The sequence below is a fragment of the Podarcis melisellensis genome (assembly GCF_964234715.1).
Source record: "Podarcis melisellensis genome assembly, chromosome: 1".
In the NCBI taxonomy this organism is placed as follows: Eukaryota; Metazoa; Chordata; class Lepidosauria; order Squamata; family Lacertidae; genus Podarcis; species Podarcis melisellensis.
Window position 1 is genome coordinate 126,676,711 of NC_138528.1, and position 22,477 is coordinate 126,699,187.

Consider the following 22,477-nt stretch of genomic DNA (forward strand, 5'->3'; position numbering starts at 1 on the left):
GCCATTCTGGTGTGCATTCATTACAGAGCATATGTGGCAGCCACTGAGAGAAGGGAACCAGCTGGCTGTCAGAAAATTACCATTGGCACAGTTTTTCTTGTCTTGACAAGGCTACAAGCTGCCTTCACAGATGGAGTAATAATGGAAAGCCAGTTGTGGTCAGAAGAAACGCTATTCTGCATTCTGCTTTTGATGGGCATAATCAGGGACTGTGCCGAATATGCTCCGGTTTTCACTTTCAGGCCAAAAATTTGTTGTGGTAGAAATATTTTCCAAAAAAAACCACACATTTGGAGTCTGTGAATATCCATCTTCTTTTCCCCAGTCCTGTTTGGCGCCATTGTTTTTCCTGGACGCTGCTACTTCAGTGCTTATTGTTCCCCAAATGCCTTTTCTTTTCTGAATCACTCGTAGGTGATCACAGCTAATCAGGAATGGTGCCACAATATTATGTAGCCAATTATGTAGCCAGTTCTAACTGATGTCACTGCTGGCAGGATAGCCATTCATGCTGCCTGCATGAATACAGTGGTACCTCAGGTTACAAACACCTCGGGTTACAAACTTTGCTAACCCAGAAGTAGTACCTTGGGTTACAAACTTTGCCCCAGGAGGAGAACGGAAATCGCGTGCCGCCGGTGCGGCATCAACAAGAGGCCCCATTAGCGAAAGCGCACCTCAGGCTAAGAACAGTTTTGGGTTAAGAATGGACCTCCAGAACAAATTAAGTTCGTAACCCAAGGGACCACTGTAGTGTGGGTTGTTTTTTTTTGCAAGGAATGCTGAACAGAAGCTGATGAAGGGGGCATTTTGTTGCAGAAAACATTTGCAAGGTGCTGGGCCTTGCAAGGCAAGGCTGAGATCCCCAACTCTGCAGTGAGGGTCTTTAGAAAAAGGAACTTCATGTTTCCCCCCACACACACATTGTGATTCTTTACATAACACACACACACATTGTGATTCACCATATATTGCCATGTTATGAAACTGTTACCACGATGTGGTAAAAGTTTCATAACATTGCAATATATTGGTAACATGGTAACTGGATTTGGACAATAATAATACAGTGGTATCTCAGGTTACATATGCTTCAGGTTACAGACTTCGCTAACCCATAAATATTACCTCAGGTTAAGAACTTTGCTTCAGGATGAGAACAGAAATCGTGCAGCAGCAACTGGAGGCCCCGGAGCTGGAGGTTCTTAACCCGAGGTTGCATTTGCTGGGTTGATTTCCATTCTGGACATGGGGCAAATAAGTGAAAATTAGTGGTCTCTCCTCTGGTTTTCACTGGAGTTCTTATATACAGTAGTCCTTATACAGTGGTACCTCGGGTTAAGTACTTAACTCGTTCCGGAGGTCCGTTCTTAACCTGAAACTGTTCTTAACCTGAAGACCACTTTAGCTAATGGGGCCTCCCGCTGCTGCCACGCGATTTCTGTTCTCATCCTGAAGCAAAGTTCTTAACCCGAGGTACTATTTCTGGGTTAGCGGAGTCTGTAACCTGAAGCGTATGTCACCTGAGGTACCACTGTATTTGCTGAAGTAATTGGGATCATTACCTAGTGGATTAAATTCTAGGACTCTTTTCAAGCTGGATGTCTCTTTGTTTCTTCATCAGTGACTATTGATGCCTTCTTCTTTTTTTAAAAAAGGCTGTTTTCAGCTCTGAGCATTGATAATATGCAATAAACACTTCATAAATAATGTACAAATTGAGTAGCAGATAGGGAGACTGATATATTTAGTGTGATAGTTATCCCTTTTTTACATCAATAAATGTGATCCGTCTTCCTCATAGGAGCCTCCTGTACCATTTCCAAGACTGGATCTTGAGGGAAACGTTAATTCTACAACCATTCCGAGACGGAGTGATGCTGCTGTCCAGTGTTTTGGATCCTGCTACCCTCAGGAGAGGTTGAAAGGTGAGTGTTGCGCATCCTACTTTAACTTTTGCTTTAAACCTTTTGTGTGTGTGTGTGTGTGTGTGTTTGGTGGCACTTTGTTTTCAGAAACTCCTCAACTTCGAAGGCAATTAATTAGAGTAAGTGCAGACGTGAAGATTTCAGGGAAGGTGGAAGAGCTGACTCAGAACCCGCAAATTAGATTCCTGGCACAAATTCCACTTTTTAAGTGACAGTTTCTAGCTTGCTGGCCCAACACATAAGACTGGATATAAAACAGTTACAGGTGGAAAGTGTAGCTGTAGTGTTTGTTTCCTACAGTTCTTCATCCCTGTGTTCTTAAACTTGTGTATCTGGTTTTAAGGCGGCAACCAGTGTTGCTTTTAGTGACTTATGGATGTATTCTTAGTTATTTGTTTTTAATATTTTACGTGTATTGTTTGCCAGTGCTACTTTTCTAGAAAAAGAGGTTCTACAACTCACAACAAATGCCTCCCTTGTTCTCTTATAATGGCGATGGCATCCAACTGAGTTCTGGCTGAAAAAAAAAAGCCCTGTTGTTTGCTTTGTTAGATGTAACGCACCTTAAAAACTCTGAATTATATTATTATTATTCTTTACAAAATACATAGAAGGGACGCGGGTGGCGCTGTGGGTTAAACCACAGAGCCTAGGACTTGCCAATCAGAAGGTTGGCGATTCAGATCCCCGCGACAGGGTGAGCTCCCGTTGCTCAGTCCCAGCTCCTGTCAACCTAGCAGTTCTAAAGCATGTCAAAGTGCAAGTAGATAAATAGGTACCTCTCCAGGGGGAAGGTAAACTGTGTTTCCATGCGCTGCTTTGGTTCGCCAGAAGCAGCTTAGTTATGCTGGCCACATGACCCCGAAGCTGTACGCCGGCTCCCTCGGCCAGCAAAGCGAGATGAGCGCTGCAACCTCAGAGTCGGTCACGGCTGGACCTAATGGTCAGGGCTCCCTTTACCTTTACCTTACAAAATGCATAACACATAATACATAATAAAAACAAGAACAAAACAAACCAGCAATCCCCTCCCATTTCAATAACAGTTTGCTGAGTCTGCTCGCATAGACGTATGCAAGCCCAAACAAGGCAGTTCTTGGTCTTTTCCTTTTATTCACAGAAATTATTTATTTTTATTTTCTACTGTAGCCGAACACACCTATCCAGCGTGGACCATACTGATCCTGCTTGACCTCACGCAGGAGTGTTTTCAGCCAACCACCATTCAGAGAAAACCAGTCTGAGGTTTTCTGTAGCTTTCTAGCCTGCATTGCAGTGTGGGGAGTAGTAGGGAACCTTTGGCTCTTCACAGGCTATTAGAGTACATATGGCAGGGCTTTAAATTCCTTGAATCGAGATATCAATAAATTAATATGAGTGTGAAGGTTGCAATTGTTCATATAGTTGTGTTGATTCAAAGGGTATTGAGCTACAGAGGTTTGCTTGCATTTATCCATAGATTGCAGATTCCAGCAGTATGGAATATAGAGAAATGAACTCTAAAAAGTTGGCCATGTTTGCACATAACTCTAAGCCGATGATGTCTGAGCACAACCATCAGAAACTGCTTGCTTTCCAGGGAAGTGATTGCAGCCATTTTGATCCTCCCTGATTCTTTTAGTTCATTATGGTGTGGCAGCTATGTCAGGGTTTTACCGTATTTTTCGCTCCATAAGACACACTTTTTTCTTCCTAAAAAGTAAGGGGAAATGTCTGTGCATCTTATGGAGCGAATGTGTGGTCCCTGAAGCCAAATTGCCCAGGGGCAAAAAGCAGATCATGCTTTTTTTCTTTTGAAAGAGGGAAGTGGGTGTTGAAACAAAGCTGCTGATCGCAAGCGATCGGAAACGAGATAAGTGAGTCTCACTCACTGTGCCCTAGTAAGGAAAGATAACCATTTTCCACAGGGTCAGCGGTAGTTCTGCATATGCTGTTCCAATGCATTAATGGAGTCAGATCCCCCGATTCAAGCAAGTGGGAACATTATAGAGCTCTCATGCAGATAAGGACTTGCTGGTTTGTGGGGTGTTCCTTTGAAAAGGAGGACACCCCTGAATGTCATGTGGTGTGATCTGTGGCGGCTGCGTATGAGAAGAGAGGGAAGAATTGATCCTTAAAATATTAGGTAAGAATTGCGTAGGCATACGTAACTGAACAAAGAAATTGCATTTGAGGTGGAGAGGTCCGGACTTCAGTCTTCGGCATTAAGGCATAATAATAATAATAATAATAATAATAATAATAATAATAATAATAATAATTTATTATTTATACCCCGCCCATCTGGCTGGGCCTCCCCAGCCACTCTGGGCGGCTTCCATAGAAACCAAAAATACAGTAAAATATCACACGTTAAAAACTTCCCTGAACAGGGCTGCCACTACCGAGAAGGCCCTCTGCCTGGTTCCCTGCAACTTCACTTCTCGCAAAGAGGGAACCGCCAGAAGGCCCTCGGCGCTGGACCTCAGCATCCGGGCAGAACGATGGGGGTGGAGATGCTCCTTCAGGTATATTGCACCGAGGCCGTTTAGGGCTTTAAAGGTCAGCACCAACACTTTGAATTGTGCTCGGAAACGTACTGGGAGCTAATGTAGGTCTTTCAAGACTGGTGTTATATGGTCTCGGTGGCCACCCCCAGTCACCAGTCTAGCTGCCGCATTCTGGATAAGTGTAGTTTCCGAGTCACCTTCAAAGGTAGCCCCACGTAGAGTGCATTGCAGTAGTCCAAGCGGGAGATAACTAGAGCATGCACCACTCTGGAGAGACAGTCCACAGGCAGATAGGGTCTCAGCCTACGTACCAGATGGAGCTGGTAAACAGCTGCCCTGGACACAGATTTGACCTGTGCCTCCATGGACAGCTGTGAGTCCAAAATGACTCCCAGACTGCGCACTTGGTCCTTCAGGAGCACAGTTACCCCATTCATGACCAGGGAATCCTCCACACCTGCCTGCCTCCTGTCCCCCCAAAACAGTACTTCTGTCTTGTCAGGATTCAACCTCAATCTGTTAGCCGCCATCCATCCTCCAACCGCCTCCAGACACTCACACAGGACCTTCACCTCCCTCACTGGTTCTGATTTAAAAGAGAGGTAGAGCTGGGTATCATCTGCATACTAACTTGGTGCACGCCATAGTGAGTTTCCTCAAATTGAGAGTTTAAATGTTTAATTGATGTGCCTGGTACTCTTTTGTAGTGTACTTCTATAAACCCAACACAAATACGCAGGTCCTCTACCAACTCACTTTGAGTTTTAAAAGAAATCTAATATTCATGTAAAAGAGAAAATATATAGATTTTTATTTTAAAAAAACACTGCTAAATGATATCTTTTTTTAAAAAAAACCACCAAATCTGCTTTGCCTATGGGTAGTTGAATAAAAGAATCTTTAAAATCCAATATTGAAATGCGGGCATTCAGTCTATTTTTATATGAATAATCTAATACTTGCCACCCAGAGGTCCTCAGTTTGTTCCTCTGCCAAACTGTTGTGCGGAGACAGCATTTTTTTTTTAGTACAACCTCTTCAAAGAAGTCTTACTTCAGTGCCAGCAATTTCACATTTCTGTTGCTGAAAGATTACTGGAATCTGCCTCATCAGAAGGTTTGTAACTTCCCAAAAAAATTACCAGTCTGCCAAGGGATTTGCTGTCATCTTTGTGGCTAAGTAACAGGTTTTTGTTCTAATGTTTGCCCTAAGAAATGGCTCTGAAAATTAAGTGTAAGCAAGAATACATTACGGAGAGAAATGTTACTTCATACCAAGGCTGTGAATCAAATAAAGGATTTTAGTTGGTTAATCATCTACCACATAAGCAATTCATTAATAATTACATTTAAATATGTATGTTATCCTCCCCTCATAATAAGGTGGCTTTTTCAGATGTTAAGGTGAGTATAAGAAAACACAGAATTTACTTCTTCTTTTCTAAGCCAGCCATTCATTCTAGAATATAAGGCTATATTGAATATTTTTCTTCTTCGTTGTCTATTAGTCAATACACTAGGATGGAAATAGCATATCTTTAACTTGCAGTACTACTATTAAAATTGGTTCCCACTGATTAATCAACTAAAGCTTTGGTTGATTGATCTACCAACTGAAAATGACTACAGTTTGCAATCCTCATTATAAAGGCAAAAAAATTTTCCAGCCTCTGTTTCATTGGGCTACAGTCATGCTATTAATGCCAGATGTCATTAATTCAGATTAATTTATGCATACAGGAAATCCCATTGTGTCAGCACAGTTCATTTTGCTCCCTACTATTTCTGTCTTGCCTTGACCAAAAAAACAAACAGGACTGTCGTGCATTTAGGACATATTAATATGATGTATTAGCATTAATATTTCCAAAATAACTACATTCATTTCTGTATGTTTAAGTTAATGACCACTTTCCTCTTTTGTAGAGAGGGTCTTCAATTTCTCCAGAAGCTCTCGTCTCATTTTCAAATTACTTCAGCTCCATATCAAACCACTTGATTATAGTGATAAATCACAAATTGAAATAGGTTCTGGTGTACAGTTTTAGCTCAGGATAACAGATAATATAAATAAGCCTTAGGTCACGAATACAAGTTTTTGTATAATAGTTCAGGAATGCGTCTGCCTGTGGCAACCAGAAATTTAATTCTGGCAACCAGCAGAGAAAGACTTTCATATACGCTCAAGTATACACGAGTGGTAAATGTTTTAAAAGCAACTAGCAACACAGATAGAGTTCCTCCTTCAAATCTGCTATAAAAATTGTTTAGATTATGGGGTGGTAGTCAATGAAGTTTGACTAAGAGTAGGCCCATTGAAATTAATGAACTTAACTTAGGTTCATTAATTTCCGTAAGTCTACTTTCGGTAAAACTTAGTTGAATACCACTCATGATGTGCATTTAACATAACAGAAGAATTGCATCCTCCTTTACCTCATAGACTAGCTAGCTAAGGCTTTATTTATTTTTCCAAGAGCACGATGGCAAGTTCTGTGGGTGAAACTGTGTTAGTCTTAAAGGTAAAGGGTAAAGGGACCCCTGACCATTAGGTCCAGTCATGACCGACTCTGGGGTTGCGGCACTCATCTCGCTTTATTGTCTGAGGGAGCCGGCGTACAGCTTCCAGGTCATGTGGCCAACATGACTAAGCCGTTTCTGGAGAACCAGAGCAGCGCACGGAAACGTTGTTTACCTTCCCGCCTATTTATTTACTTGCACTTTGACGTGCTTTCGAACTGCTAGGTTGGCAGGAGCAGGGACTGAGCAACGGGAGCTCACCCCATCGCGGGGATTTGAACCGCCAACCTTCTGATCGGCAAGTCCTAGGCTCTGTGGTTTAGCCATAGCTGTCAACTTACAGATTTGAAAATAAGGGACCAGCAGCCTTGAAAATGCCTTGACATCTCGTAGTTGTTCTTCTCTTTGACATCTGGTGGGAAGGTGTTCCACACGGCAGGTGCCACTACCTAGAAGGCCCTCTGCCTGGTTCCCTGCAACTTCACTTCTCGCAGTGAGGGAACCGCCAGAAGGCCCTCGGCGCTGGACCTCAGTGTCTGGGCAGAACGATAGAGGTGGAGATGCTCCTTCAGGTATACTGGGCTGAGGTCGTTTAGGGCTTTAAAGGTCAGCACCAAGACTTTGAATTGTGCTCGGAAACATGCTGGGAGCCAATGTAGGTCTTTCAAGACCGGTGTTATGTGGTCTCGGTGGCTGCTCCCAGTCACCAGTCTAGCTGCTGCATTCTGGATTAGTTGTAGTTTCCGGGTCACCTTAAAAGGTGGCCCCACGTAGAGCACATTGCAGTAGTCGAAGTGGGAGATAACCAGAGCATGCAGCACTCTGGCAAGACAGTCCGCAGACAGGTAGGGTCTCAGCCTGCGTACCAGATGGAACTGGTAGAGAGCTGCCCTGGACACAGAATTAACCTGTGCCTCCATGGACAGCTGTGAGTCCAAAATGACTCCCAGGCTGCGCACCTGGTCCTTCAGGGGCACAGTTACTCCATTCAGGACCAGGAGTCTCCTTCCTTGGAGGTTTTCAAGCAGAGGTTGGGTGGCCATCTGTCACGGAGGTTGCAATAGATGATCCTTGGGTCTACAATTCTATGAATCTATGGCCAAATGCTTAGAAAAGATAATGGCCTGTTGGTGTGCTGCAGCTATGCACCTATTGAATGTTTTATTCAATCCTTAGTTCAGTGTATGTTTGGTGTGTGAGAGACTATCCGCTGAAATTAATAAAACCAATATAAACTTTGACTCTATTCTACCATAAGGAGGATTTCAATATGTTTATCTTTAATTATGCATGTTCAAATGGAAAAATCGGGTCTTTTGAAAATCCTAAGGGATGCATTTTCTGCTTGGTGTAATTTTAATTCTAGTTTGGCTAGTTTGGAGATTTTTTATAATTTGTTATTAGTTTCAAGAGACATGCGGGTTCGGTTCTTGATCAGCAAACAGACGTAATATATTTGTGGTGCCGTAGTTTATTACTCCTCCTCTCCCCCCTTTAATTTCAGAGCTTTATACATCTGAGAGTGGCATTGCTGAAAATGAAATCCCACCCCCTTTGCCTCCACATCCTTCTGATGAGCTGCTTGCAGATTATAATCAAAGGTTTGAAACTGCTTACTATTTATAACTTTATTTTTGGTGATAGGAATGCTTTTCCTACATGATATGTAAAAAAAGCCCACATGTTGCTTTATGACATTTAATTTGCATCGGAACACATTTATTTATTGCTTAGATGTAGTTCCCCCCCCCTAATCTTCAAGGGTTATTATGGTATACATTAGCACCAACATTATCTTCGGTTGAGGCTAATAATGTCCCCTACTTTGCTGGTATTCTTGAATAGGGTTTGAAACTGGTTAAGAATCTTAGTTAAATGAAATGATTCATGGATGGTATTTAACTGAGTAGGTTGGCTAAGATTTATAAAACAGAATCAGATATGTGTTGGAAGTGTAAAGAAGTTGAGGGAATGTTTTTTCGCATGTGTTGGACACGTGAAAAGGTAAAAGTGTATTAGGAAACGATTTATAATGAATTGAAAAAAATGTTTAAAATTACTTTCCCTAAAAAAACAGAGCCCTTTTTGTTGGGAATAAGTCAGACAGAAATTTCTAGGTGTCAGAAAAGGTTATTTATGTATGCAACAACTGCAGCCCATGCAGAAACTGAATCCCAAGTTTATTTAGGGTGGCCGGCTCAGACAGAAGCAGAGTCATATCTGTCTGCATACATTTTCATTGCAGTCTCTCAGGCATGCCCAAATCCCCAAGTGTGACTCTGGCCTAATGTTCTTCCAATGACAATTTTCCTTTTTTTTTTTTTGTAATTTTATTAAGTTTTACAATTTTATATTCAACAGAACCAACATTATCGCAAAAAGAATATGTAAATCCCAATCTCCCTACCCACACACCACCCTTCCATGACTTCCCTCAACCTTCTTTTCTTTAAATATTTGCTTCTCCTGCCTATTGTGTTCTACCTTAATTTTGTGATCATTTAGCTAAATATTGTTGCATCATCAATTTTATACCATATTTTTTTTCAAATTACATCTTACGCTTTGTTATTTCCCCAATTGTTACACCTTGACTTTTATGTTTGTTTTCTTTATTGTGTTTGCTCAATCCCTGCTAGTCACTCCAATTCTTTACAATGTTTCTGTAAGTACACCATAAAAGGTTCCCAATCCTTTTTAAAGTCTCTGTTGTCCTTGCCTCTAAGTTTCCCAGTAAGATTCGCCATTTCAGCGTATTCCATCAATTTTACTTGTGATTCTTCTTTCGCTGGCATCTTGTCATCTTTCCATTTTTGGCCTAGTAATATCCTAGCTGTTGTTGTGGCATACATAAATAGATTCTTCTACTCTTTTGGCAAGTCTTGACCAATAATACCTAGCAAAAAGGCTTCTGGTCTTTTAACAAAGATTGCCTTAAACTTTTTTTTCCATTTCATTATAACTCATTACCCAATGACAATTTTCTTAAGGAAGTGGTAGAGATCTGAAGAATGTAGCCTCCTTCTGTGCCTTGCATATGTTTGGATGGGGAAATTTTTTGTAACTAAAGTGAGAGAGGATACCGTAGAGAAAGTTTTCCGGAAATCTGTTGTCTGCTGCATCTGGTGCTGTCAGTGATTTTAAAGATTTGCCTGAAACTGGGAAGGATAAAATGTAATCTCAGCTGAAAAATGAAGCGTCTTACGAGTTTGGGCTTTAGTTTGCTTGATATTTGGATAGTCACATGCCTGAACTTCGGAATGAGGCCTGTTGTGTGGCACCTAGCAGCTAAATGCATTTCAAAAATAACTTACGTTGAAGATAAGTATTAGGCAGTAGGACTCTTTTCTGCCTTTTGATCCTTGGTGAACCTTTAATGAGCCTTATTAATTACTGAGATGGCCCACAAAGTGGACAGACAGGATAAAACCTGCCTTTTTTTGCTCTGGTTATGGCCCTCCTAAGTAAAGTCAGATTTAATAGAGGCAATAACTCACGTAGGAAATTTAAATTGCATTATGACAGAGAAGGGAAAATTCGTTTATATTTCATAGGGTTTAATTACTTCATTTGTTTTTGAGCTGGTGCCTATTTTATTTCATTCTGTTTTATTTGTGGTATGGCTTCTTTCCACAGCTCGGTAGCAGATTCAGCAACATACTTACGAGATCAGCACATCAACTTCAGATCTTTGACACAGGCCAAGCAGACAGAATCAATTAATCTGAAAGCCTCCAAAAGCATGGATCTTGGTAAGATGGGGTGGGGAGATAACTAATAATTCTTTTTAGCCTCATCATTTATTTTCTGTTTTTGTTTCTTAAACACGCATAAAAGGTAAAGGGACCCCTAACCATTAGGTCCAGTCGTGACTGACTCTGTAATCTGAGGAACCGGGTTCGCGTCTCCGCTCCTCCACATGCAGCTGCTGGGTGACCTTGGGCCAGTCACACTTCTTTGAAGTCTCTCAGCCCCACTCATCTCACAGAGTGTTTGTTGTGGGGGAGGAAGGGAAAGGAGAATGTTAGCCACTTTGAGACTCCTTAAAGGGAGTGAAAGGCGGGATATCAAATCCAAACTCTTTTCTTCTTCTTCTTCTCTGGGGTTGCGGCGCTCATCTCGTTTTATTGGCCAAGGGAGCTGGCATACAGATTCCAGGTCATGTGGCCAGCATGACTAAGCTGCGTCTGGCAAACCAGAGCAGCGCACGGAAACGCCATTTACCTTCCTGCCGGAGCAGTACCTATTTACCTACTTGCACTTTGACGTGCTTTCAAACTGCTAGGTTGGCAGGAGCAGGGACCGAGCAACGGGAGCTCACCCTGTCACGGGGATTCGAACCGCCGACCTTCTGATTGGCAAGTCCTAGGCTCTGTGGTTTAACCCACAGCACCACCCGCGTCCCTTTAAACACACATACATTGGAAGAAAAACGTTATTAGGGCCAAACAAGGAAAGTTTGCAGGAAATGCAGGAGAAATTTCTCTGCATTTTATCTTTGCTGAAAGCTGCTATGGAAGTCCCAGTTTATCAGAAATGACTTAGTTTCTCCTTCTCTTTGTCTAGTCAAAATCACCACACAGGTATGAACAAAGCCACTGCAATACATTGCCTCACTTACCCATCCTGAACAGTTGATCCAGGAGGACATTATGGTCAATGGTATCAGAAGCAGCTGGGAGATTGAGTAACCGATTCATACTCCTCCGTCCCCTTCTCAATGAAGGTCATCCAGAATGATGACCAAGACTGATTTCGGGGGGGGGGGGAGTGAATCAACCTAAAATATCTTGTTTACTGCAATGTCTTGCACAGGTTTAATTTCCCTGCCCAAAGTGATACTTAGCCAATGAGAAAGGAACAAGGTACAATGTGCATCACATGGGGGACACATCTGTGAATGCAGCATTATAAAGTGTGCCACATGCAAGGAAATTATGAAGAAGACTTAAGGCAGGACACTTGCAAAGTTTATCTGTGAAATGTATGTGTCGAAATGCTCGTTGAACTGGAAAGAGAATTTTCTTCCAGCAATTTAAAATAGCTTTAAAAAATGTACGTGACATTTGTCTGCCTTGGGCGGGGAAACTTCATCAATAAGAACAACTAATAAGAACTTGGGACGCGGTGGGTTAAACCACAGAGCCTATGATCAGAAGGTCGGCAGTTCAAATCCCCACAACGGGTGAGCTCCCATTTCTCGGTCCCAGCTCCTGCCAACCTAGCAGTTCAAAAGCACATCAAAGTGCAAGTAGATAAGTAGGTACCTCTCCAGCAGGAAGGTAAATGGTGTTTCCGTGCACTGTTCTGGTTCACCAGAAGCGGCTTAGTCATGCTGGCCACATGACCGGAAGCTGTACGCCGGCTCCCTCAGCCAATAAAGCGAGTTGAGCGCCGCAACCCCAGAGTCAGTAACGACTGGTCAGGGGTCCGTTTACCTTTACCTAATAAGAACTTATGGGCCTGCCTCCAGGGATGAGGCTCCAGCTCCTGGGATGAAGGGCAAGAGAACATCCCGGCGGTTCCCGGCTGTCAACCCTTGCACCATTTCCCCACTACCCCTTCTCCATGTGGGCATGGCTCTTTCCTGGCCCTGTTTGCACAGAGGCAGTGGCCAAAGTTTTCTCCCATTAAAACAGCCTCTCAAGTTATTTCAGAGAGGGAGGAGACTTTGGCTGCTGCTTCTGGGCTAGGCCAGCCAGGACGCCCGTGCGGAGGCCAAGTGGGGAGAGCTTATAAGATCAGGGAGGGAAAGACTCTGCCTGGGAGCCCCTCGAAGGCCTCTTGCCTCAGAGGATCTCCCTTCTGCACCACTGTGGCTGCTGCCAACACCTCCCATGAAAAGAACAGGGCCACGCTTCAAGAGAATGGTCTCCGTCGCCAGCACCCAAGCTGATGGACAAGAAGGAGACTCCGTCTTGCCTTTCTGGATTGTATTGTCCTTCCAAGTTGCTGAAGGAGTCCATGCTGCTGGGTGCCTTGCATGTCTTCTGGGATACCACGCATGCTGTCTGAATATGCCAATCCCTGACAAGAGGAGAAGGGCATCACTGGTATAGGTAGATAGATAGATAGATAGATAGATAGATAGATAGATAGATAGATAATTTATTGTGGTCAGAGACCAGTTTATAAAGCACACTTGGGGGTACAGTCACAGAAGAAAAACAAACAATTAAACAATGTACAACAATAAATTTAAAAACCATGTACAACAATAAACTACTGTAGGGAGTTGACCCAGAGTCACCCATGGAACCGAGTTTGGGGATTTTCATAAGTTGGGAGATGGTCTGCGCCTACAGATCTGTACACAGAATCTGGCGACCATCTGTCTTCTGATCTTTGCCTAACAGGAAAAGGTCGAATTTTTGCTTTTCTGGGAGGTCGGCGAGCCTCACCAGTAGGGGATCAAGGGTCTCACTCTGTGCCTCTTCATAAAAGGGACATCTACAGAACAAGTGTTCTGGGCTTCCTATCTCTCCCAATGAACAGGCGCAAAGTCTCTGAGCACATGGGACTTTTTTAAAGGCTCCTTCCAGGACCGGCGAGGGCAGAGCCGAGCTTCTGGTGAGTGTAAAGGCCCTTCTTGCATTTTTAGATACGAGAAAGAAGAGATATGCGCCGGTGCGGCTATATCTCTCTCGATTTCTCCAATTTTATAGTTGGGGCACCTTGAGCAGTCCTGTTGTCTCTCGGTCTCTATGATTCTTTGCCTGACCGTAGCTTTTGCCTGGCCCAACCCCAGGCTTAGAAGGGCTTAAGGGGCAAAACCCTCACTAGCATAGGTTAAAGCTCAATAAAGAAATTGGGGGGGGGGAGAGAACTTACAGGCTCACTTTTACATATATGTGATTGGTGACGGCATTGCACCTTGCTAGCTGTTAGAGCTGTGCAAAATATATTAAAATATGGCAGAAAATAGTTTCCACCCTGTAAGCACAGCATAGAACAATTTCTTTGGAGATTACTTTCTGCGGAGAAAGGTGGCATATCTTTTGCACGCAGTTTATTGTGGAATGTAGCTGGAAATTTCAGCATAGGCTTTTATTTTGTCTCCAGCTAGAATGAAACCTGCAGCGTTCTGACCGTTCAGAGGCAATGTGATTTTTGTTGTGGTTTTTTTTTACTTGCCTGGAACATCAGAGTCTTAGTCCCTCTTTGGTATTTCAGGAAGAACCACAGTTACCACAGCAGTACATATGTTTAGATTGCAGACAGTTTTTTGAGGGTGAACCATACTGCTAAGTAAAGTTTGTAGAATGGCTTCAAGGTTATATCTATCCTATGTTGGTACCTCTCGCTTGCAGCAGTGCTGCTTGAAATGTTATAGGAGAGCCAGGTTCCTTTTGTTGTTGTTGTTGTTGTTGTTGTTTAGTCGTGTCCGACTCTTCGTGACCCCATGGATCAGAGCACGCCAGGCACTCCTGCCTTCCACTGCCTCCCGCAGTTTGGTCAAACTCATGCTGGTAGCTTTGAGAACACTGTCCAACCATCTCATCCTCCGTAGTCCCCTTCTCCTTGTGCCCTCCATCTTTCCCAACATCAGGGTCTTTTCCAGGGAGTCTTCTCTTCTCATGAGGTAGCCAAAGTATTGGAGCCTCAGCTTCACAATCTGTCCTTGCAGTGAGCACTCAGGGTTGATTTCCTTAAGAATGGATAGGTTTGATCTTCTTGCAGTCCATGGGACTCTCAAGAGTCTCCTCCAGCATCATAATTCATGTTCAGGTTCCTTTTAGTCTACCATATTTCTCTGTGGAGAATACATCAATGTGAGGGTGAGACTATTATGGTTCTAGACTACACGTTGTGCTATGTTTGTTGCAGAGATCCATTGGACAACAGAAAAAGCCTTAATAATCACAATGTGTGAATCTGCCTTCACTGCGAGAGAGCAATTACTATATCCAGTCTTAAGATTGGTTATAACTCGGATAAAATCAGATGATGGCTTATCACATTATTATTGCATTGGGTGCAGGTGGCGCTGTGGTCTAAACCACTGAGCCTCTTGGGCTTGCCGATCGGAAGGTCAGTGGTTTGAATCCCCGTGACGAGGTGAGCTCCCGTTGCTTGGTCCCAGCTCCTGCTAACCTATCAGTTCGAAAGCACGCCAGTGCAAGTAGATAAATAGGTACCTCAGTGGCGGGAAGGTAAACGGTGTTTCTGTGTGCTCTGGTTTCCATCACGGTGTCCCATTGTGCCAGAAGCGGTTTAGTCATGCTGGCCACATTATCTGGAAAGCTGTCTGTGGACAAATGCCGGCTCCCTCGGCCTGAAAGTGAGATGAGCGCCGCACCCCATAGTCGCCTTTGACTGGACTTAATCATCCAGGGGTCCTTTACCTTTTTACCTTTTACCTATTATTGCATCAATGCACCCCACAAAACAGTTCTACCCATGTCAAGAGCTGGTGGTCTGTCAGCTCCAGCGATACCATGTTACTGCTTCACTGTTTTCAGAGAATATGAACTGGCAGGTTAAGGTTAGATTGGACATGTTGGACTGCAAAAGAGGGCAGGTTGAACAACCTAAAGCTTTCTCTCTCTCAACCCCTGGGTGTTTGCCTGGTTTCAGCAAGCCCCACCTATTGAGTTTCAGCTATTTTTATCCACAACTTGGTTTTTAAAAACAACAACAGACAACTAAGATCCTCCAGCATCTGAATGCCATGCACCATCAGCAAACATATAGAGCTGTTTATATCCACAATTTTCTCCCCCAAAGGCTCTAAGAATAAGCATTGAACAATGAAATGATGGACAATACGGAATAGTCAGCATTTCTGAAAAACTAGGACATTCAGGGTTTTTTCCTTTTTCCTTTTTTAAAGACAAAGCATCTGCATAAGATATAATTTTATTTTCGCCTGCTCTCTGCTGAATTTTATGTATGCAAATATTTCTTCTTACAAAATGGAACTCTTATCCCAGAACCCTTTAAAGAGTAGGCTTCTGAACATTTGGGGGGCAGTAGAGAATTAAAATCAAATGTTAGATATGTATTGGTAAAGATATTTTCCTGTATGGAAAAATAACTGCTCTCCTAATGCTTTGAAGATGGCTGACAGTGTGATCTAATTCCAGTGTTTGGTCAAGTTACTTTGGTAGTATAAATACCTTGAACCATGAATGATTGACCTACGAAGTACCTGAATATATTTGTATTGATAATTTAAAATCTTTTCATAGACAAAGCAAAAAACCAAATAAACATTTTCAACATTCCTTGTGAATGTTCATTGTTCATATATCAAGACTAGTTTACCAAAATTAGAGAGTTTATGACCGAGACATTTGGGTTTTAGCCATATGTATTTTACTAACTCATTATCGCTCAGCCTCTATTGTCCTGTTATAAAAAAGAGTTGCAAGTATTTACCTCACAGAAATCTTGTAATGATGCACAACAATTATAAAGCTCCTTGCAAAATGATTATTGATTCGTAAATGCAACAATGAGTTTGTGCCCTTGTGTAATCAGATTAGTGCTTCAATATTCTTGATCGCTGAAGAATTGATGCTTTTGAATTATGGTGCTGGAGGAGACTCTTGAGAGTCCCATGGACTTCAAGAAGATCAAACCTATCCATTCTTAAGGAAATCAGCCCTGAGTGCTCACTGGAAGGACAGATCCTGAAGCTGAGGCTCCAATACTTTGGCTACCTCATGAGAAGAGAAGACTCCCTGGAAAAGACCCTGATGTTGGGAAAGATGGAGGGCACAAGGAGAAGGGAACAACAGAGGCCGAGATGGTTGGACAGTGTTCTCGAAGCTACAAACATGAGTTTGACCAAGCTGCGGGAGGCAGTGGAAGACAGGAGTGCCTGTCCATGTCGTCATAAAGAGTCGGACATGACTAAACGACTAAACAACAACAACAATTCTTGATAAATGATGGAGACAGAGTCTCATAGCTGCAAGATCAGCTTGGCTTTCTAGTGGGGAGTTATTTGGGTGATCTATTAGGACTCATGCCGTGGTAAGCATGTTTAGACAACCTTTGAGAATGAATTTAAAAATACACATTAAATGTATAGTGGTTTTACCTGAGAAAGTATTTGCTGTATTCAGACAATCATGTATTTGCTTATTGAACTAAAACGTGCACAAGTCTTTTCCTAGTTTCTTTGCTCCTTTTCTTGCTCTGTACAGCAATCAAACCAGGAAATCTCTAATTAACCAAAGCTTCCTGTTTCATTTCAATTAGGAATTATGGTTACCAGCTTTGGAAAATCCAGCATTTTAAGCCAACTTCAAACAGTGTACTGTATAATATCCTGGCTTGTTCTGAAGCTGGTCACCTGTTTTGGATAAAACACAACACAATGGTTAATTAGAGACTTCCTGGTTTAATCCTGACTTGACCTTACTTCTACTATGTTCAGTGGGTCTTACTGGCAAGTAAGAGTGCATAAGATTGCACAATTAGTGTGAACGGACAAATCTTTTATAAATAAATAAGAACAAAGCTTTAATATAGTGTTGCCTTTTTCAGCCTTGTGCCCTCAGATATTGTTGGTCTACAACCATTGGCCCTATTCACTAGGGATGATGAGAGTTATAGACCAACAGCAGCTGGGAGCACAAGGTTGGGAAAGGCTGATACAGCGCATTTAACTCTCTTTTTTCATGCTTCTTAGAACTGAGTGTTGCCCTCTTCTCAATTTCCTCAACTGTTTAGGTGCTCTGAGCGTCAGACTGGAGTCAGCACCTTTTCATGTTTGTTCTGGGTCAGCTCAATTTTTTATTTTATTTTTTGTCTTGCATTTCAGGCTAATGTAATTCTGTAAGGTAGATGCCGTGTGTCAAATTTAGTGACCCATGTTGAATTTTTAAAAATTGCACAGCAATGAAGGGGGAAGGGTATGGAACTTTCTTGGGCATCTAAGGCAAAGAGAATGATGGTGAACCTTGCATAACATCACAGCTAGCTCAGCCATAGACTTTCTTGTATGCATAGCTGGTGTCTAATTGCGTGTCGAAGTCCCCAAGGTACCCCCTAAATAAATCACAATTCACACAGAATCTTTGTTTAAGGTTTTTGGAATAATTTTGGCCACAACTTTATTAAAATACGTAATGTGAGTGGTTGCTTAGGCATTGGTTACGACTATCTGTCTGTGCTGGTCCCAGGGGCTAACCGAGAAGCGAGGTCCGAGTCCAGTCCAAGGTCGATGGTGTGGTATGGAGGCCGTCCGTCAAGGCTGTAGCTGGGTCCAAGGCGGTGAGTCGGGTGGGGTCAGGAACTCTGGCAGAAGAGCAGGACAGGGTGCAGGCAGGAACAGGCTACCAACAATGTTGCTCCCGCAACTTGGACTGGGGCTGGCTGGCTTTTATCTGCCCTGAGGCATAGGGCGGCCCCGGTCCACAGGTGACTCACCTCTCCTGGCCTGGAGGTGAGCACTCCTCCTGCGGGAACTTAGTTCCCTCCGCCTCTCTGCTCTGAGCCTCTGCAGCGCAGGAGAGGCTGGAGGGTTACCAGACCCAAAGGCAACCTCCTCTTCCCCCGACGGGGCTGAGAGTGGAGCACCTGCAGGCAATGGGTCCTCCATCACTGCAGGAGCCAGAGCAGACTTAGCTGGTGCCTGCACCTGAGGAATCCAGCACAGGTGAGGACCCTTCAGGCTCAAGCCCCAGCCCCGGATCAGCTGGTTCTGGAGGCGGGGACTCCTGTGCAGGTTGGGATTCCTCAGGTTCAGCCTCTGAGTCCGAATCCCAGGCCATCACACTGTCCCTGCCCCAGGACAGAAGTGACTTCCAGAACCCTGCGAAAGTCAGTAAGGGAAAATGTTTTGGGGAGAGAATGGGGCTGGGCATCATACCCTCCCCACTCCCTGCACACTCCCAGGGGCTTGCGCAGCCCAAGCCCCTTGCCAAGGATTTGGACAAAAGCATGGCGAGCCCCTGGATTCCTTTAACGGAATTCCCTTGCAGCAGCAGCAGCAGCAGCAGCATTGGAGGGGCAGGCACAGCCAACCCTTAGCCCTCCACCAACCAAATTTTAACCAATGCCTAACCCCACAGCCTTACAAGTTGTGACGATTTGCTACGCAGTAGGCAAAAACCAAATGGTACCAGCCAACCTGCCAAATGGACAAAATTCCTACCAGGCCCCTGCACCAAAAGCAGACAACCCCATGACAGGCACAGCAACGTCAAATGGAAAAGCCCTAAATTAGGGAGGGCGGGCGGGCGATCCGATGCACACAGCAAAAGAGACTGCACCACACTGCGTGCAAAAAATATATAACCTTCGGGCCAACCCACTAAATGGTAACATCAAAATCTCCCCAACAACTATTATAGCCCAATCACAGTCATCGCCATCCAAACGGCCCCGCCTAGCAACCAAGAGGGGGTGTCCTGCTAGACCCCACCGCAACACATGCTCTCCATGAAGGAGAACACGCTTTGTCATCGCCTGTCGTACATAAAAGTCAACTCACAGAGTTGTTGTTGTTGTTGTTGTTTAGTCGTGTCCGACTCTTCGTGACCCCATGGACCAGAGCATGCCAGGCACTCCTGTCTTCCACTGCCTCCCGCAGTTTGGTCAAACTCATGCTGGTAGCTTCGAGAACACTGTCCAACCATCTCGTCCTCTGTCATCCCCTTCTCCTTGTGCCCTCCATCTTTCCCAACATCAGGGTCTTTTCCAGGGAGTCTTCTCTTCTTATGAGGTGGCCAAAGTATTGGAGCCTCAGCTTCAGAATCTGTCCTTCCAGTGAGCACTCAGGGCTGATTTCCTTAAGAATGGAGAGGTTTGATCTTCTTGCAGTCCATGGGACTCTCAAGAGTCTCCTCCAGCACCAGAATTCAAAAGCATCAATTCTTCGTAGACATAATAAAATATGAATTATTACATGAAACAATAAATCCCTCCCCACAAAGCAACCTCTAATCATTTCCGTCTTCAAAACAGCTTATTGTAATTATAAGTGTAGTTCTGAAATTACAGTAATTCCTGAAATCAAAGAGAAAGTTATTTGAATCACTATCAAAATGGTAATGGCAGTGCCTGAGTCAGAAGCAGGCTGTGCTTGTTGGTCTGGAATGCTTTTACCATTTCCCTCTTAGTAGGATAAATTTCTAGAGAATCAGAATCAAGATTTTCTTGTTTTGCATAAAGAAAAGGTAGGTCCAAACACGTTCTCAGATCTCACTTGAGCCTTATATGATGTTGCCCCTCTGAAGAGAGAGAATTATACTTAGGCCAAGCTTTGACGTAAATCCCTGGCCTGCTAAACTATATTTTAGGGGGTAAGTGTTTGTCCTGTGAGCTCTCCCTTTCCCTCTTCCCTTCATTGATACGCTGACCCTGGTGAGCATAAACTGGACTTCCCTGCTATGAAGAACTGTGGGTTACTACTTTCAGTTTGCTACTCAGAGTCTCAAACTAGGATCAGATCTGAAACTACAATTTAGGGAGCTGGAAATTTATGTCTGAACCTTTTCCCAGGTTTCGCCAATGATTATAACTGGAATTGGGGAAACGTGCATATCTGGCTGTAGGGAACTGATAACAGCTCCACCAGTACTTCAAAATAAAGCCTTTCTTTAAAGTTTAAAGTGATCGGTATACAGAGCTTTATTTAAGGCAACACCTCCAGGTAGTACCTTAATTGTACTCCTCGTGGCTCTGGTGGGTTACTTCGGTGTTTCGGCGCTCGCGCATGCACAGAAACACTAGGTAGCGCTTTGTGCATGCGCAGAAGTGCCGAATAGCGACCCGCGCATGCACAGATGTGGCACTGCGGGTTGCGAACGTGCCTCCCGCACGGATCGCATTCGCAACCCGAGCGTCCACTGTACTAAAACATCAGGGACGCAAGTGCCACTGTGGTCTAAACCATTGAGTCTCTTGGGCTTGCCGATCAGAAGGTTGGCGGTTCGAATCCCTGCGACGGGGTGAGTTCCCATTGCTCTGTCCCAGCTCCTGCCAACCTAGCAGTTCGAAAGCATGCCAGTGCAATTAGATAAATAGGTACCGCTGTGGCAGGAAGGTAAACAGCGTTTCTTTGCGCTCTGGCTTCCGTCACGGTGTCCTGTTGCACCAGAAGTGGTTTAGTCCTGCTGGCCACATGACCCGGAAAGCTGTGTGTGCACAAATGCCGGCTCCCTCGGTCTATAGAGCGAGATGAGCGCCCCAACCCCAGAGTCAACTTTGACTGGACTTAACTATCCAGGGATCCTTTACCTTTTACCTACCACATCACTGCCAAGAACAAGTCCAATACTATCATTGGAGTGTAGCTGTCATACTATCATTGGTGATGATGCTTTGCAAGGGGTGAAAGGGTAGTCATTTGAGGGAGCAAGAGACTTTTAGACAGCTGAGGATTGTGGAACTGGAGAAGTGAGGGTTGTAGGCTGCGATGCCAAATTAATTTGGAGAACTGTGGAAGAGGTGGGAAATGAAGTTGTTGCCTTCAAAAACTTCCCTGAATACCTAGGAAGATGAGTAAGGCATCAGAATGAAAGTACAGTGGTACCTCTACTTATGCACACCTCTGGTTACGTATCCTTCGGGATTTGCACACGGCAAACCCAGAAGTATTTTTCCGGGTTTCACCATAGATGCATGTACAGAAGTGCTTTACCACACTTGCAGAAGCACTCTACCATGCCATGTGCACGCACAGAAGCGCTCTACCACCCCGCGCACATGCGCAGAACAGGCACCTCCAGTTGCGGAAACCTCAGGATCCGACCGGAGCTCCGGAACGGATCCTGTCCGCAACCGGAGGTACCACTGTATTGCATATGTGGTGGTCTCTTGGCTACTGCCATACTAAGATGCTTTCCATAAGTGGCCACTGAACTTTGCAACAAACAGAAACACCTTTTTTATGTATGTGTAGAATCATATGTTCTTCCACGACAGTAGCTGCCCAGCACTGAAGCTCTATCTCTTGAATTGGAAGCCACTTGCACACGTAGCTTTGAGTGTGTTGCTGCACATGTTGCAGAATTTGAGCTGCTCTTGCAGGGTAGATGGTTTCGTGAGACATTCTGATGGCCGGCAGCAGACCTTCCAATATGGTTTCTCTGACTCCAAGTAGTTAGCGAGAGCTTTTTCAGCAAAAAAGCAAGGCTTAAAATGAAACAGTGCCAAGTATTTGCTGCTCGAATTCTGTTACTTATACATCCCTGGTAGCCATTGTTTTTCTGATATTGTTAGCTTGCTTATTATCATTGTACCTTTGGCAGTCGTAATGTCTTTTGTGATTAGCCATGCATCTCTCATTAGTTGTCAGAAAGCTCTCAGCACTGTATTCAGCTGTGCCAGAATGGGAGCAAAGTTGGTAAATAGCTACCAGTTCGTTTTGCTTCCATATTTCACTTGTTCAGAAGAGTTAATCATGAGTATAAGCATCTAAATGCCTCCCCTACTCCATAACTGAAACTGTATTTGCAGAGCCAAACTACTATGCGTGTACATGCTGGCTTTCTGTTTTTACATTTGGCACATCTTTTGAGTCAGACCGTGGGTAAACTGTTGTTCCCTTCCCTTCACCTCTTCCTCCTCTCCATCTGCAAAA

The 22,477-nt window shown here is 43.9% G+C and overlaps 1 protein-coding gene across 2 annotated transcripts in view; it reads left to right on the forward strand.

The window, feature by feature from the left end:
- The window catches only part of PARD3B (par-3 family cell polarity regulator beta), a 582,358-nt gene that overhangs the window by 225,206 nt on the left and 334,675 nt on the right, over window positions 1-22,477 (forward strand). For both annotated transcript variants that reach the window (XM_081906208.1, XM_081906209.1), the window contains exons 13-15: window positions 1,805-1,928; window positions 8,441-8,537; window positions 10,573-10,688. In XM_081906208.1, the coding sequence (XP_081762334.1) occupies window positions 1,805-1,928; window positions 8,441-8,537; window positions 10,573-10,688 (337 nt within the window). The remainder of the gene's footprint in view (window positions 1-1,804; window positions 1,929-8,440; window positions 8,538-10,572; window positions 10,689-22,477) is intronic.